Source organism: Pleuronectes platessa, chromosome 5 (assembly GCF_947347685.1).
Source record: "Pleuronectes platessa chromosome 5, fPlePla1.1, whole genome shotgun sequence".
NCBI lineage: Eukaryota > Metazoa > Chordata > Actinopteri > Pleuronectiformes > Pleuronectidae > Pleuronectes > Pleuronectes platessa.
This window is the reverse complement of record NC_070630.1, coordinates 23,278,954-23,292,962: the sequence shown is the minus strand read 5'-3', so window position 1 is coordinate 23,292,962 and position 14,009 is coordinate 23,278,954. Positions and strand designations below refer to the sequence as shown.

At 42.4% G+C, this 14,009-nt stretch overlaps 1 protein-coding gene across 1 annotated transcript in view; it reads right to left on the bottom strand.

Moving 5' to 3' along the window:
* Window positions 1-2,172: 2,172 nt before the first annotated feature.
* Window positions 2,173-14,009, bottom strand: part of epha4l (eph receptor A4, like) — a 53,716-nt gene continuing 41,879 nt past the window's right edge. Inside the window, exons 12-18 of the mRNA XM_053423447.1 lie at window positions 11,547-11,608; window positions 10,512-10,721; window positions 10,235-10,384; window positions 9,597-9,793; window positions 7,338-7,496; window positions 5,376-6,587; window positions 2,173-3,701 (exon numbers count right to left, since the gene is read on the bottom strand). Of these exons, the coding sequence (XP_053279422.1) occupies window positions 6,473-6,587; window positions 7,338-7,496; window positions 9,597-9,793; window positions 10,235-10,384; window positions 10,512-10,721; window positions 11,547-11,608 (893 nt within the window). The 3' untranslated portion in view covers window positions 2,173-3,701; window positions 5,376-6,472. The remainder of the gene's footprint in view (window positions 3,702-5,375; window positions 6,588-7,337; window positions 7,497-9,596; window positions 9,794-10,234; window positions 10,385-10,511; window positions 10,722-11,546; window positions 11,609-14,009) is intronic.

Genomic DNA, 14,009 nt, shown 5'->3' with positions numbered 1-14,009 from the left:
TGTGTGTGTGTGTGTGTGTGTGTGTGTGTGTGTGTGTGTGTCTATAAAAGAGGATCTAAAGTGGTGTGATTATTATCTCTTGACTCTGTCTTCATTTTATCCCCCTTGTTTGGCAATAAAAGTAAGAGGTCTCACTGAATTGAGATCTGATTGGGTCGTCACAGCTGAGACAAGCTTCAAGTTAGCTGAGGCTATTTTTTATATTTCTGTGAATAATGTAACTCTATTGCCAGAGAAGAGCATCAATACTGAATGACTCTCGATTATATTTAGTGCCAGTGTTTTTCAGCTTTATGCTTTCTACAACAGCTGCCCCTGACAACTATGGAATGATTAATGTTGCAAAATATTGTGGTTATGGCAAATGATATAAGGTTGAGGTGTGGTTACTAATGATCCCCCGATGAAGTTTATTTTGGCCTTTAGCCCAATCAGAGTTATTAAATCTGAGGTATCTGGTGAAGTCCAGTATTGTGGGCTTTGTAAGATCCAGTGCAGTGACATTGCTCTGTCCAGCCACAGGCTTCTTCTCTATTTCAGAGTGCGGTGCCCGTTCTAGAACTGGCTGTGTGGAAGGGGATTTTGGTTGGGCTGTGGTGATGCTGGTCCGGCTTTCTCTCTGAAACTGTAAAATGTGCAGTAATTGAGACTGGCTGCAGGACTCAGACTAATAAACCCTGAAGCCACCTGTTTATTCAAAGTTCAGCAGTGAAGCTCGACTCGGTACGAAGAACCCTGAACACCTGTAGTTACCATGACAGAGATATCACTGGTTTGGAATACCTGGAGGACTGTTTTCTTGAGCCATCTCCCTGAGTAACTGAGGTAAAGAGATAATCTTCGCTGACAGAGGGGTCACTCCACTCACTCTGGTTAGACCAGTCTAGCAGACAGGCGCAGTTTCCTTTCCATGCGACCTGCTCTCACAGTCACAATTTTTCTGCCCTCTTTGTTTAGCTTTCAGTCACGGCTGCATCCAGCACTTTTCTTTGTCTTGCTTCCTCCATTTCTTGGAAGAACACACTCTCTACTTCTCTTCTCTAGTCATTCATGAAGTGTGGCTCTAAGGATGGCAAGGATGGCCCTTGAGGATAGGTTGTGATTTTGGTGATCCTGACCTTTCCTATCCTATTTTTAAAATTGTATCTAGTGTTTAGTAAACTACTGGCTCCATGTTTAGAATAGCATTTGTATATACATGCAGGCTTTTACAGCTACTATTTTTCTTCCAATTTTTAATTCAAGTTTAAGACCAAGTTATACGAAAAAACATCAGTTTGCGGCAAATCTCAGCCTCACTAATCTTCTTCCGTCTTCCTCTCTAGGCCGGCCAACATCTCCGAAGGAGGCACACTTTCCCTCTGAGGCCGATAAACATCTCCCACTGCAAACTTCAGAGCTTTTACTAATATATGCATGCCTTGTGCTGGTGATTTTTCAGGACATGTGTATAACGGCAATTGGATCAACGTTCGCCTGAGCTCCGTTTCTAAAACTGTCCTTTCTTCTCCTCCGTCTCTACCGGGCCCTTATCAAAGACTCAGGACAATCAGCGGTTTATCGCTGCTGGAAATGAGTGCAGGAAGCAGATGTTGTTCTGATTAAACACACACATGAGTCCACACACACACGAGTCCACACACACACATGAACTGTGCCAAGTGTGCAACGCTCGCTGCTGCCTCAAGGCCTGAGAGGAGCTAAGGGCCAAGTCGTGAAATCCAGAGTCATGATATCTGCTTAACATGTGGTGCAGAGGGAACGAACTGCCAACCGTTTGCCCTTTTTAATAATTTGTGTGTGTGTGTGTGCATGATGTTGAAGTTACAGGGAGTGACAGTAGAAACAAAAAAGGCAGAAACAGGGCCAAGAAACCGCTTGATGTTTTACCTTGGCCTCCTTTTTCTGTTATGTAACACCTCTATTATGTGCAATCATACAATGGAGTAATCAATGAATAATGGTGAGGTAATCAGCTCTTCTCTATAGACATAATAACTGCAATAACTGATGATGACCTTTGTGTCCGATACTGCAGTGTGTGTGTGTGTGTGTGTGTGGAGAGAGAGAGCGAGAGGGAAAGCGTGCATGTCTAAATGTGTGAGAGAGAGAGAGCATGTGTGTGTGTGTGTGTGTGGGTGTGTGTGTGAATGACAGGCAGGCACAGCGTAATATGGTTTCTACTTTAATAAGAATGCACTTTGGCACCCCTTTTATTTTCTTCACTTTAGGCTATTATTTTACAAACTAGATATAAAAGGACATAAATAAATGACATAAGTTACATGTACCTAGAGCTCCTTGACAAAAACAAAATAAAACAAAGCCCAAAAATGATGATCATGTCAAAATAAAAGTACAAAAACGATCGAGAGAATGTTAGATCTACATGGCTGAATCATATGGCATCGGAAGGCGTACAATGACAAACAATAACTCTGGAGTTTGTTAATTATTTTTTTTCTCATTTGAATTTTTCAAATCTTCCGACATTTAAGTAGAGGAACAAAGTATTTTACAGTACATTCTGGTTTCCTTCTCCTTCCCAACATGTCTTGCATATTTCCAAACAGGTCCTTTTACGATAGATAAAACCCCAAAGAAAAAAAAACATGTTGCCAAAACAGGACAGAGCAGTCGAGCTGTCATTAAGGACGGAGGTGTTTTCTGAATTATATGAAGTGTCACTTACGAGTTCAAAGACATTCACATAAGTTTACTTTGAAGAGATAAAGGAAAAAAAATGAATATAGTCCGTTGAGTTAAATCTGTAGCAATATGACGTGTGGAAAATTTTAAAATAACCGACAGTTTTCCCTTCTTTAACACTTCTTTCCTCACATCTCTGATCCATTGTTGTGTACAGGTGCGACATTTTAAACTGCTCCCACTTCAACAGAGAGCTGGCTCCTACATGTCACTTATTTCGGAGTCCAAACTCCAGTGTACGTCTGTTGTGTGTCTGCTTGTGAGCCGCTGTTACTGTCAAAAGCAGAAATTGGTTGCATTCCAGAAAGCTGTTTAATAAAACGCTGTCGAGTAGAGTTTTGCAGGTCTGGAGCAAAAATAAAAAACATGTACATAGTTATTGTAGACACAAAAGCAAAAAAGGTTCATGTTTTTTTATATAAAAAACAATACAACTCTGTTATCTCTTCCTTCTCCACAGTGGCATGAAAACACACAGTTACTGATACTTCAAAGACGTTTTCAATCATTAACACACACACACACACACACACTCATACAGTCATCCATGCACACACGCCATCACATCCGCACACTCAAATCAAGCACTTGTTACTTTACATGCAAACTGAACTAAGCAATAAAAAAACTAACAAAATGTCACAAAATAAAATGAGACCTTCAAAATAAAAGCACATTATCCGCTGGAGCAGGGCTTCTCTATTATATTACATTCTTCGTATTGTCTCTTTTTATGCTGTTAAGTCATTCATAGTAATTCCAGTACATCACTGGATGGCCACAAGCAGACGGTGGCTAGCTTGTCAAGTTGACGTGTTGTGAGGGTGGACGTCCCACGCGCTCGGGGAGGGATTTGTCATCTCTGTGTTGGAGTATTCTCCGAGGAGAGCAGGAGGGGGGTTAGCAGGAGGAGGAAGACAAAGAGGAAGAGGAGGAAGAATTCTGGTTGTGGCGAGCGAGGCCGGGACCCTGTTTATGATGGACGGCAGCAGCTGGGGAGAAAGAAAAGGAGGGGGGAGAAAAAGGGAGGCTGCATCAGTCATGGTGGTTTTGAATATAAACAATTTAAGCTTGGCATCCATTCCTGACCAACAATATTCTACTCTCCAGCTCTGACTCGATGGAACATTCGACTCATCTGCTAAACAAAATTGAGTGCCAAAGCCAGAGCGTCCAGAGAGTGCAAGCGGCCGCCCAGGGCTCAAATATGGATTTTGATGTATTAACTCATGTGCACCACATGCTGTTTTGTGTACATAATATATGAAACATGCCCTTGACTTACTGGCACACATCAAGAGCACGACAATGAACATTTAATCAGCTTGTGTATTAGATGATTCTTCATGTATAGATTCAACAGTAAGGGACTTACTTTGTTCTAAGGCCAGCTGTAATAAATCCGTCAACATTGCTCAAGCGGAAACATTGATGATTTATATCTCAACAACTCATAATATTTATCATATATATTCTTTCTTGTTACTAAGAACTTTGTATCCAAAGACACCTTCCCATTCAAGAAGGATTTATATTATATTATATTATATTATTTTCCATTCCATTCTATTCTACTCGAAAATAACATTTATTATACTTTTCGGCTTTTAATATTTAATCTATATAATGACATAAAATTCAACCGAAACGATTTCCCAATTAATCAATTCATTTGTCAGAAATTATTTTCATGCCAATATTATCTTATCATTTTTTAACCAAAATGTCAAACAATTGCTTCTTCAAGAGAGAGAGGATTTGAAGTGATGAATAATTACATATCTAAATACGATTCATAATTACCTTGGGCTCTGGGAAATAAAAAACAATTTTTCACTGTTTTCTGAAATTTTTTAGACCAAATGATAATTTGGGAAAATAGTAAATTAGGCAGATTAATCTCAATTATTGTTAACTGCTCCACAGTCAACTGACTTCAAAATGACTATTAAATTAAATTTTAAAGGCTGTAAACGTCTGAACATTACAAACTTCACAAAAAAAGCATTTATTACAGAGGTGCTGAGTTAGTTGTATAGGTGTAGCTGATAAAATCACAACACAGTGTAAAGTGAAAATCAAATAAACGAATGTATGAACAAAGAAACTTATATCAAATAAAGTGATTATGTAACTGTGAGTCTTGAACTTGCAAAGTAAGCTAAATCCTTGTTTAATTAACTTGTGGGCATGTGTTGGATTTATCTGCATAAATTATCAGTTCCACAAAAAATCAAGGGTTAAAACCATAGAGAGAAGAATTTATTATCTAATATACTAAAACTCCCCTTATGTCTTCCCTGGAAAGTGTGGCCCAGCTCTGGTGGGCTGCGTTTGTCTGACTGGGAGTCGACAGCTGATTCATTCTTTTCATTAAGATACTAGGAGCAGCAGCATTGCAGACTGATCACAGACCAGTGGCTATTGATCTGCTCTGGCTGTGTGCAGTGGCTCGATCTGCTTGTTAATTAACACAGTTTCTGGAGGGGCCAGTGATTGGGGGGCGCAGGGTCTAATGATTCTTATTGTCTCTTGGTGGCCAGACATACATATTAGAAGCCTGCTGCACTAATTAAGGGAGCTACACTCCAATAACTTCATTTGTTATGTTTTAATAGGCCTTCTTTGGGCATGAAGCTAAAAAGTACAACACCATTGATCCTCACCTTGATGATGGATTGATTGAAGGTGAGTGCGTTTTCTTGGCGATGATCATGCTGATGGTTCTGATTTCCTCTGCATCCAGATTGCCTCTGTTGTATCCTTTATCCGAGTAAATCCTGCCAATGAATTCCTTCACTCTCGCATTCCAGTTCACAACGGCAATTCCAGTGGTCCAGACAGCTGTCTATCAAAAGTGGGAGGAAGCACTGGGTCCCGGCGGCGCTGGGCCAGGCGCTTTGATCCAGATGCGGCGATGAATCGAAGAATCCAAATTGTGTGTTTATGTGAGGTGTGGGAGAGCATTTTTGGGAAGACAGGGGAGCGGGATGGCTCCTCTGGAAGATCAAACACATTCTCAGCAGCGTCCTGAGGGCAACACAACACGGTGTTCTGGGAGATAAACAAGGCCAGGACAGAGCAAAAAAGCAAAAAGAAGCCCTCCCTGCAAAGCCATCTCCCCTCGGAATCCAACCCTCAACCTCTCAGAGATGTTCTGTTTATATCTGACGGGGTTAGGATCCTCCATTTTGTCTGTGAGATACCAAGCAGATCCAGCTGAGAGAGAGAACAATGGTGGCTGGGGCAGCCGGCGAGTCCCACAGAATCTATTCATGTACAATAAACACAGTCACAGGAAATCAAAAAAATCTGCTCTGCGGATTATTCCAGAAAGAAAGTTCCAGAAACAACACTCTGCCTGAGACGAGGGAGAGAGGTATGGTTCCCCCCTCTTCCTTTCCTTCCAGACCATTAAAGGCACTCCAGATTGGCCTCTCGGAAGCACTTTTCCAGCCGTCCCTTCATCTATCCATAAACGCTGCAGACAGAAGTGCCCCGTTTTCCCAAAAAACAAAAAAAAAGGGCATGGTAAAGGTCTGATAAAAAAAAAAAGTGCCATTTTCACTTTTTTTCGTCTTCATCAATGTCTTCTTTTCTTTTAGATCCAATTTAAAGTGCATGGATGAGGTAAACTATTTCTTCATAGTTTATTTGTCTCTTTTTTTTATATTTCATCTTTTTTGTTATTTTTTTTTTTTTTTTTCATAAGAAACGAAGTCGCTTTGCTTCCTTTTCCCTTTTTTTTCTTAGCGTGAATCTGTCAGACAGGAACCATTCTGCCTTGCAACTGTTGCATTTGGGACAGCATTCCCTGGACGCTGGTCAGGATCTTGTTCTGGTGAGCTGCCGAGGAGATACCTATGCGAGCCATGTCCCTAAAAAAGAAAAAAGGTAGAGAGTCCTTTTAGGAGAGCGGACAACAATAACAAACACATGAAGGCCTGATACACATAATGAATTTTACAGCCGACCACAGGAAACAGGCCTGACACTTTAGCTGCTGTATAAGGAATTTTAGTTGCCAACGCAGCAATACTGATCGTAATCATAATATGGGAAGAAAAAAAATATAGAAGACATGTGACAGCGACTTAGAAACATTTAACACATGTATACAGTGAGGAAAGTCTAAAACCACTTCACCATTCAAGTTACTGAGAAAGGGATTTGATGTGTGTTAAGTGTGTACTGTATTTTTCAATATATTTCATACATTATTTTTTAGAGACTGAATTTCTTGTTTTTTAATAATTTCTTTAATAAGTTGTAGTAATAAAAGTCTACTACCTTGCTTCAACAAATAATTTGAAAATATTGTGAAATATGTTTTGTCCAGCTAAGTCTTCCTTTACCAGTGTTAATATTCATTAAAGTGTTACTCTTGAAAAAAGTGAATGTTTCATACCATGAATAATGAATGAAACACACTTTCGGCATATTCTTTAAAAAAAATTGGGAATCATCTGGGGTCATTTTCTCAAAGTGAGACCTGCTATATGTGTAAGGTGAAAATATTTTTTTATAAAATTCAATTCACTTGATATAAAATCATTTTCTGTTCCCTTCTTTCCCGTTTTCTTCTATTTATTTTTTCGCTCTCTCGTTTTCCTCTCCTTCCCACTCACTCTTGTGTCATGTGGACCACAGCCTCTGGAGTGGTGTAGCCGGCAGCAGTGAAGTTGTCGATGTATCGCTCCATGCCGATGGCCTGCAGCCAGTCCTCCACTGTTCCCACGGCCGAGGACGCCTCTGGGCTCCCGGGCTCCAATAGGGTGGTTTTGGGCCTGTTGTGAGTGGAGGAGAGAAAGGGATAAGGGAATCAGTGACGATTACTTTCATTGAAGTTTGATGGTTGTCGTCTCAACTCTGAGATTGGTTCTGTATCTTCAGTCGGTGTTTGTAGCTGCCAAATCTAAGATGTGTGCAAGTGTCTGTGCAAACAGACGATAAAAGTTACATTCTGTTTCAGTGCATTTGACTTGAAATGTAATGATCTGCTTTCTCACACAATCTGGGAATCCACTGATTCATGACAACTACAGAAGCGGCAGCATTATGGGAATTAGTTTCCTCCCATGACACATACACATGCGTTTACGGAGAGCAGCCCACAAGCTGTAAAATGCACCATGCTACATTTCTCTCTGCCGTTTCCCTCCCCGATAGGATCAGATTCAGCTCTGTTTCGTGTCGCTGCTTTGTGAGTCCTGCCAGAGACGGAGCCAAGTCAAACACAGTTCCTCCTGGGTGTGACCCACACAGTTAGTTAAACCATATTTTACAAAAAACCACAACCTGGTCTCACTTTAGTATAGTTTTTACCACTTGGTTGAGTTCCTCCTCATATTCAGATATTCATCAGCACATTCACCTCCCGCTTTCTTTTGCACGTCTTTCCCTTCTGTCGAGCTAACCGGCAGCCCCATCGACCATGAAACATTCACACGGGGAGTGAGTTTGAGTCGGTGGCGGCCTCGTCCTGCTCTGGTGACTCTCTCACACACTATCTCTCTCTTTAGAATGCTCTCTTGTTTTTAGAAAGGGATGTTGACTTGCACTGTGAGAACAGGGTGTCAGACTCTTGAGAAGTCATCTCTACTCAGTAGGTGAAAAGGCGTGTGCACAGCAAGACCTCTTCAAACACACACACACACACATTCTCCTTTCCTCTTTTAACATAAAAACAGCATTTACGGGATTCGGTTCCTGTAATTACACTATAAGGGCTCCCCCCCCTCTCTCACTGAGTCCCATTAGGTGAGTGTGTGAGCGTGCGTGTGTGCATCCACATTTGCGCGCTCCCACACTTGTTAAACTCAAACAGACTCCCGCTGGCCAGTGTCGAGTCTGTAAACATACGTAGGTCATTCTTAACACGTTTAGCCACTCGAGAGTAATGATGGTGGAGCTGTTGGGTCATATTTGTTTTTTTACTCTGCGTTCTGTCGTAACTCTCCCCCGCTGTTAGAGCAGCTACATTCCTCAGTGTACAGCACCATTAAAGACAGTTTGCAGAGAAATCCATTATAGGAGGCTGTTTGTGCTGAAAAGAGCCACACGTCGCTGGTAGATAATGTTTAATGGTGAATGTAAATACCAGCGAGAGAACAGGCAAGTGTGTGTGAGTGGGTGGGTGTGTGCGTGTGTGGTGTGCATTTAAAAAAAAAAAAAACAGTTATTAGGCTGCATGTATCGAGTGGGAACTTGTGAGTTTAGCAGATAAGTCAATGTGTGTTTATGTAAATTGCAATGTGCACAAACACACTGACATTGATTCAATTAACAGCATCTTTGTTAGTTGTCAGGTCGAAAAACCAAGACTTAAATAATTTCTAGGCAGCTGTTCCATCTGTTGATGGAAGCAACTGTGCTACAAAGCTTCTTTTAGTTATAGTTTCGTTTTATTATTAGTTTAGGTAAAAAATACATGAAATAAAGTTATATAATAGTTTTTAAGTAGTAGTAATTAATACTATTAACACATGTTACAAATTAACTAGTGAAATGAGGTTGATTTTATGACAAATGTGTCAAACTTACAAACTTTTTCTATTGTTTAAGAAATATCTACTGAAGTAACCTTTTATTTAATATCCCGATGTACAGGCCTGAGGAGCTAAACAGAATGTATTCATTCACTAGAAAAAGATTAGATGTCTTGAAAGTCCAGCAAAATAAATAGTTTTGAGAAGCAGAAATTGGTTTGTTTCCGGCTAATCTCCTGGAAATTGTTTTGAGATCCCTCATATTTATCATTGCTTGAGGGGAGCTCAACCCCTAACCTGTCAACCACCGGGATAGAATGAACTTTTTTAAATCTGTGATTCTACAACCTAACATAACCTCTGTTGTGTGTCTGTTTGTGTGTGCAGATGTCCCCTCACCTGACTGCGCTCTCTCCCCCGGTCCTCTTCAGACTGTTGGGGTTACGGATCAGCTTGTCCAGCATGTTGACGATCTGTCCAAACTTTGGCCGGTCGGCCCTCTCTCTCTGCCAACAGTCCAACATGAGCTGGTGGAGGGCCACAGGGCAGTCCATAGGCGGGGGCAGCCGATAGCCCTCATCAATAGCCTTGATGACCTGAACAGTAGAGTAGTGCTGTCAGTCACTTTCTTTCACAGTTTGTCTGGCGAGTGTCAAACTGTAGTAAAACACTGCAGGCAGATTGATCCTAGCTATATTCTTTTTTTTCCCCTTTAATTTTATAACTTGTTCTTATTTTGTATCACCTTACTTTGGCCTCCAACGCAAGACATTTGGTTATGCATAAATTAAATTCTTCATCATCATTAGTGGCATTAGACTCTTGCATTCAAAGTGTAATGAGAAAATAGAATATACTGCTGGTATTTTATCACCCCGGGAGATAGTTTGATTATCTAACCAAGTTAAAATGATGAAGTATCTTAAAAATGTTTGACGGTAACTGGGAATTATTGTCTGAGCTCTAATACCACACACTAATTCAAGCTGTGTAACGTTCATGATGGTCCGCATGTGATAACATTTCTCCAGACTTACGTCTTGGTTACTCATGTCCCAGTATGGTCGCTCGCCGTATGACATCACCTCCCACATGACGATGCCGTAGCTCCACACGTCGCTGGCCGAGGTGAACTTCCTGTACGCGATGGCCTCTGGGGCCGTCCAACGGATGGGGATCTTCCCTCCCTGTAATTGAAAGATGGGCTGATTAATGAAATCTGACAAAGTCGACAAGTAAGGTGACACACGCAGACACTGCGCTGACATGTGCTTGCTTGTACACACACACACACACACACACACACAAACTCACCCTCGTGGTGTATGCAGCCTCGGGGTCGTCCTCCAGCACTCGGGACATGCCGAAGTCGGACACCTTGCACACCAGATTGCTGTTGACCAGGATGTTGCGAGCCGCGAGGTCACGGTGAACGTAGCTCATGTCTGACAGGTACTTCATGCCCGACGCGATGCCACGCAGAATACCGACCAGCTGAATGACTGTGAAGCGCCCGTCGTTCTTCTGCAGAGAGGAAGACTTAATTAGTTTAATCCTGGAGTCCTGCATCTTAAACGTTTTGAATTGTGTTTAACATTCAACTGCAGAAACTTCACAGATTTATTGGTGTTACTGATAAGTTGTACGTTACTGTTCAGTTTAAAAAGGAAAATCAATTATCTTTTGGTTTTAAACGTCCAGGAAATGCATATTAGATTTAACTAAAATTATTAAGCTATAATTATTTAACTTTTTTGGGATATAAGAACTTAAGAAACACACCATAACACACTTTCAGAAGTTCCAAAAATGTAAAGTCAGTAAGTAAAGTTCATAACAATGCTTTACAAATTACTCCCTTTTAACAAGAAGAAACCTTAAACAGATCCAAATTCAATGTATCATCTGCCCTGAACCTAACCAGATGATCTTGGGGATATATCATACTTCGTAGTATTCTTAAATGCTACAGAGACATTTAAACATTTAAAAATGTTCTTAAAGTACAGCTGTGTGACTGATACCAAGACAGGACAACTTTTCTCTTCCTTTTTCCTTTTTCTTTCATTGTTTTTGTGTTTGTTGAGTAATTAATTAGGCATGTGTATATACTGAATCAAGTATCTAAGCATCTACTGTAAGTGTAATTTATTCCTGGAAATGAAACCTCTGCCAACCTCCTAGTCAGAAAAACAGTAAGTCGATCAAGATTAGGGCGAATGTTTGCGAACAAACGCTTGTAATTTCGGTGGATGACATTTCAGCGATAAGAGGGGATCAGGCGTCTACAGTCGTATCACACACTCACACACATGCACACATGTGCACAGACAGAAACGCATGACTGACCCTCAGGAATGCATCCAGCGATCCGTTTTCCATGTACTCTGTGATTATCATCACTGGCTTACCTAGAGAGAGGGGGAGAGGGAAAGAGTGAGAGAATGAAAGGCAGATGATTATGGAGGTAAACGATGCACATCACAGCCCGACACAGCAGGGGGGTTCTCGAGGGAACATGAGCAATGGTGTGTGTCTGTATGTGTGTGTGTGTGTGTGTGTGTGTGTGTGTGTGTGTGTGTGTGTGTGTGTGTGTGTGTGTGTGTGTGTGTGCATGATTGTGTGTTAGGCCATCCATCTCTGTCCCGTAGTGATTTAATTAGCTCAGAGTTACCCCTCTTCTTTACCCTGCACATGCAAAGGCATCTCCACCGAGACAAATTATATATAAGTACACACACACACAGACACACACATATTCACGACTTCTTGAGTTTATGCAAATACGAACTGATGTTGGACACATTATCCAAAGTCCCATCAGAGGCACCCACCCAGAATCCCTCTGACTCGCTGTTTATGTCAGTCACTGTCCCTTTGCCCTCTTTCTCCTCTGCCAACTTTGGACGCATCTGTCACTCTCCTGCTAGTTCCTCTTTACTGCTCTCTTTTTCCCTCCCTCGCTTTTATACTCTCTCCCTCTTTTCTCCCTAATCCCCGCCCCTCCTCTCTGGCCTTTTTCACCCCGTCCCTCTGTCTTCCCCTCTCTGTCTCTCTTGGGGAACCGTCTGTGTCTTTATCTGAGCCGGGGCAAGCGGCGGGGAGGATGGACCTTCCCTGGTGGGTCTCTGTCTGTCTTTGTCTCTCAGGATGAGGATGAGGAGGGGATAGCAGGCAGGAGGAGAAGAGGAGATAGAAAAAAAAGAGAAAGGGAAAGGAAAGGGCGGGTGAATTGTTTTTGTCCCAAAATGGCAGCAAGCTGGTGCCTAACCAGCCGTGGCAACAGCACATGCTGAAAAGTGCCGCCACCGATTCCTCTCAGGACTGCGCTGCTCTTGGCGTTCCATTTTAAGAGGCACAGTTAAGGTGGACTTAAAAGCTTATTGTGCTGATGAGAAGTGCTGACTTAAGCCTGATGCCTTGAGGAAAAGTCGTGAAAAATCTCTTGTGTCCCCCAGCAAAACGCCTAAAGCGGCAGAGAGCCGGTTGGCAGCTGAGGTCTTGAAGGTGAAGTTCCTCCACTCCGCAGCAGGCCTCTCGCCGAGCCAAGAGGCCGTCAGTCACCGAATTACCCACCATATGATTGGCACTCCATTAATTATGGGGCACCCCAGCAATGCCCCAAAAGGATGTAGAGTTAAAGTTGGGGGAGAGAGGGGACTCTCTTTGTCGGCCATCTTTGTTCCCTTTGTTGCGCGCCTCTGCCCCAGGGCTGCCGGTGATTGACAGCTCCCCAATCAAGTCTGAGGAGCGTCTGACCTGCGACCCTAAGCTCTCGCCTTCCCAGCCCTGTCCTCTTCCTCCCTCGCCATTTGCATGCTAATTTCTTGTTTACTGAATACACCCTGCCGCCTTTGGCAATGAACTCTGGGCAAGGGCCCCACCAGTGGGACGATTATCACCAGCCAACAAAACAGGGGAAGGGGAGAAACGCAACAGGGCACAATATTTGAGGGAACATTGGGCAGACGCTCGCTTTAGTCCTCGACGCTTGCAGCTAACAAAGATCTGGTTTTTAAAAGCAGATCTTTTCTAAATTAGCACGCTCTTACTTTATGTAAATCAGATGTTTAACATATTACGTCTTCTTTTGAGCTCCAATAGCAGTTAGGTTTTAATTACGCACCAGCATGACTGACACATTAAGTATATACAGACTTCAAGATGGTGGACTACAGCCAGCAAATCCTCAGTGAGAGATTTTTGCACATTTATGTATTTTAGTGCGTATTTGGAGTTTCTCCATAATTAATAAGGCTTAATTGGCTCTGGTGGACATGCCAGCAAACTGAGGCCAGATTGAGAGTTCCCTCTAACTTGATTGTAATAGAGAGGGGTATGCAATTCAAATAATGGACTTTTAATAGATTCCACTGACACACTCAAGTGTGAAGGACTAATTTGCCCAAAACCTTGTGTCAAGCTCTCAAAAGTAAGAGTGGAGCGAGGTGGAGCGGGAGTTATCCGATGCCCTTATCGCTTTGGCTCACCATCCTTTCATGTCGGCTCCCATCATCGTTGCGTAGCTAGTCTGCTTCTCCTTCATCTCCCTCCCTCTGCCTTGCTCTGCCTCTTTTTCCAGTGTCCGGTCCAGCAATTCTACCACTTTCTCTCTCTGTCGTTCCTGCTGTTGTTCTCCGTCTCTCCTCTAATCCATCAGCGCCTAACCGCCTCCCTGTCTCTTTCTCACCACGTCTCTATTTGCACCTTCGCTGGCTGCAGCCTGTGTCCAATTTCTTTTCCTTCCTGCTGTCCATCTGTCGGCCTTTTCTCTGTCTTTCTCACTCTGTCTCTGCGAGGTCTGAGAGGTCA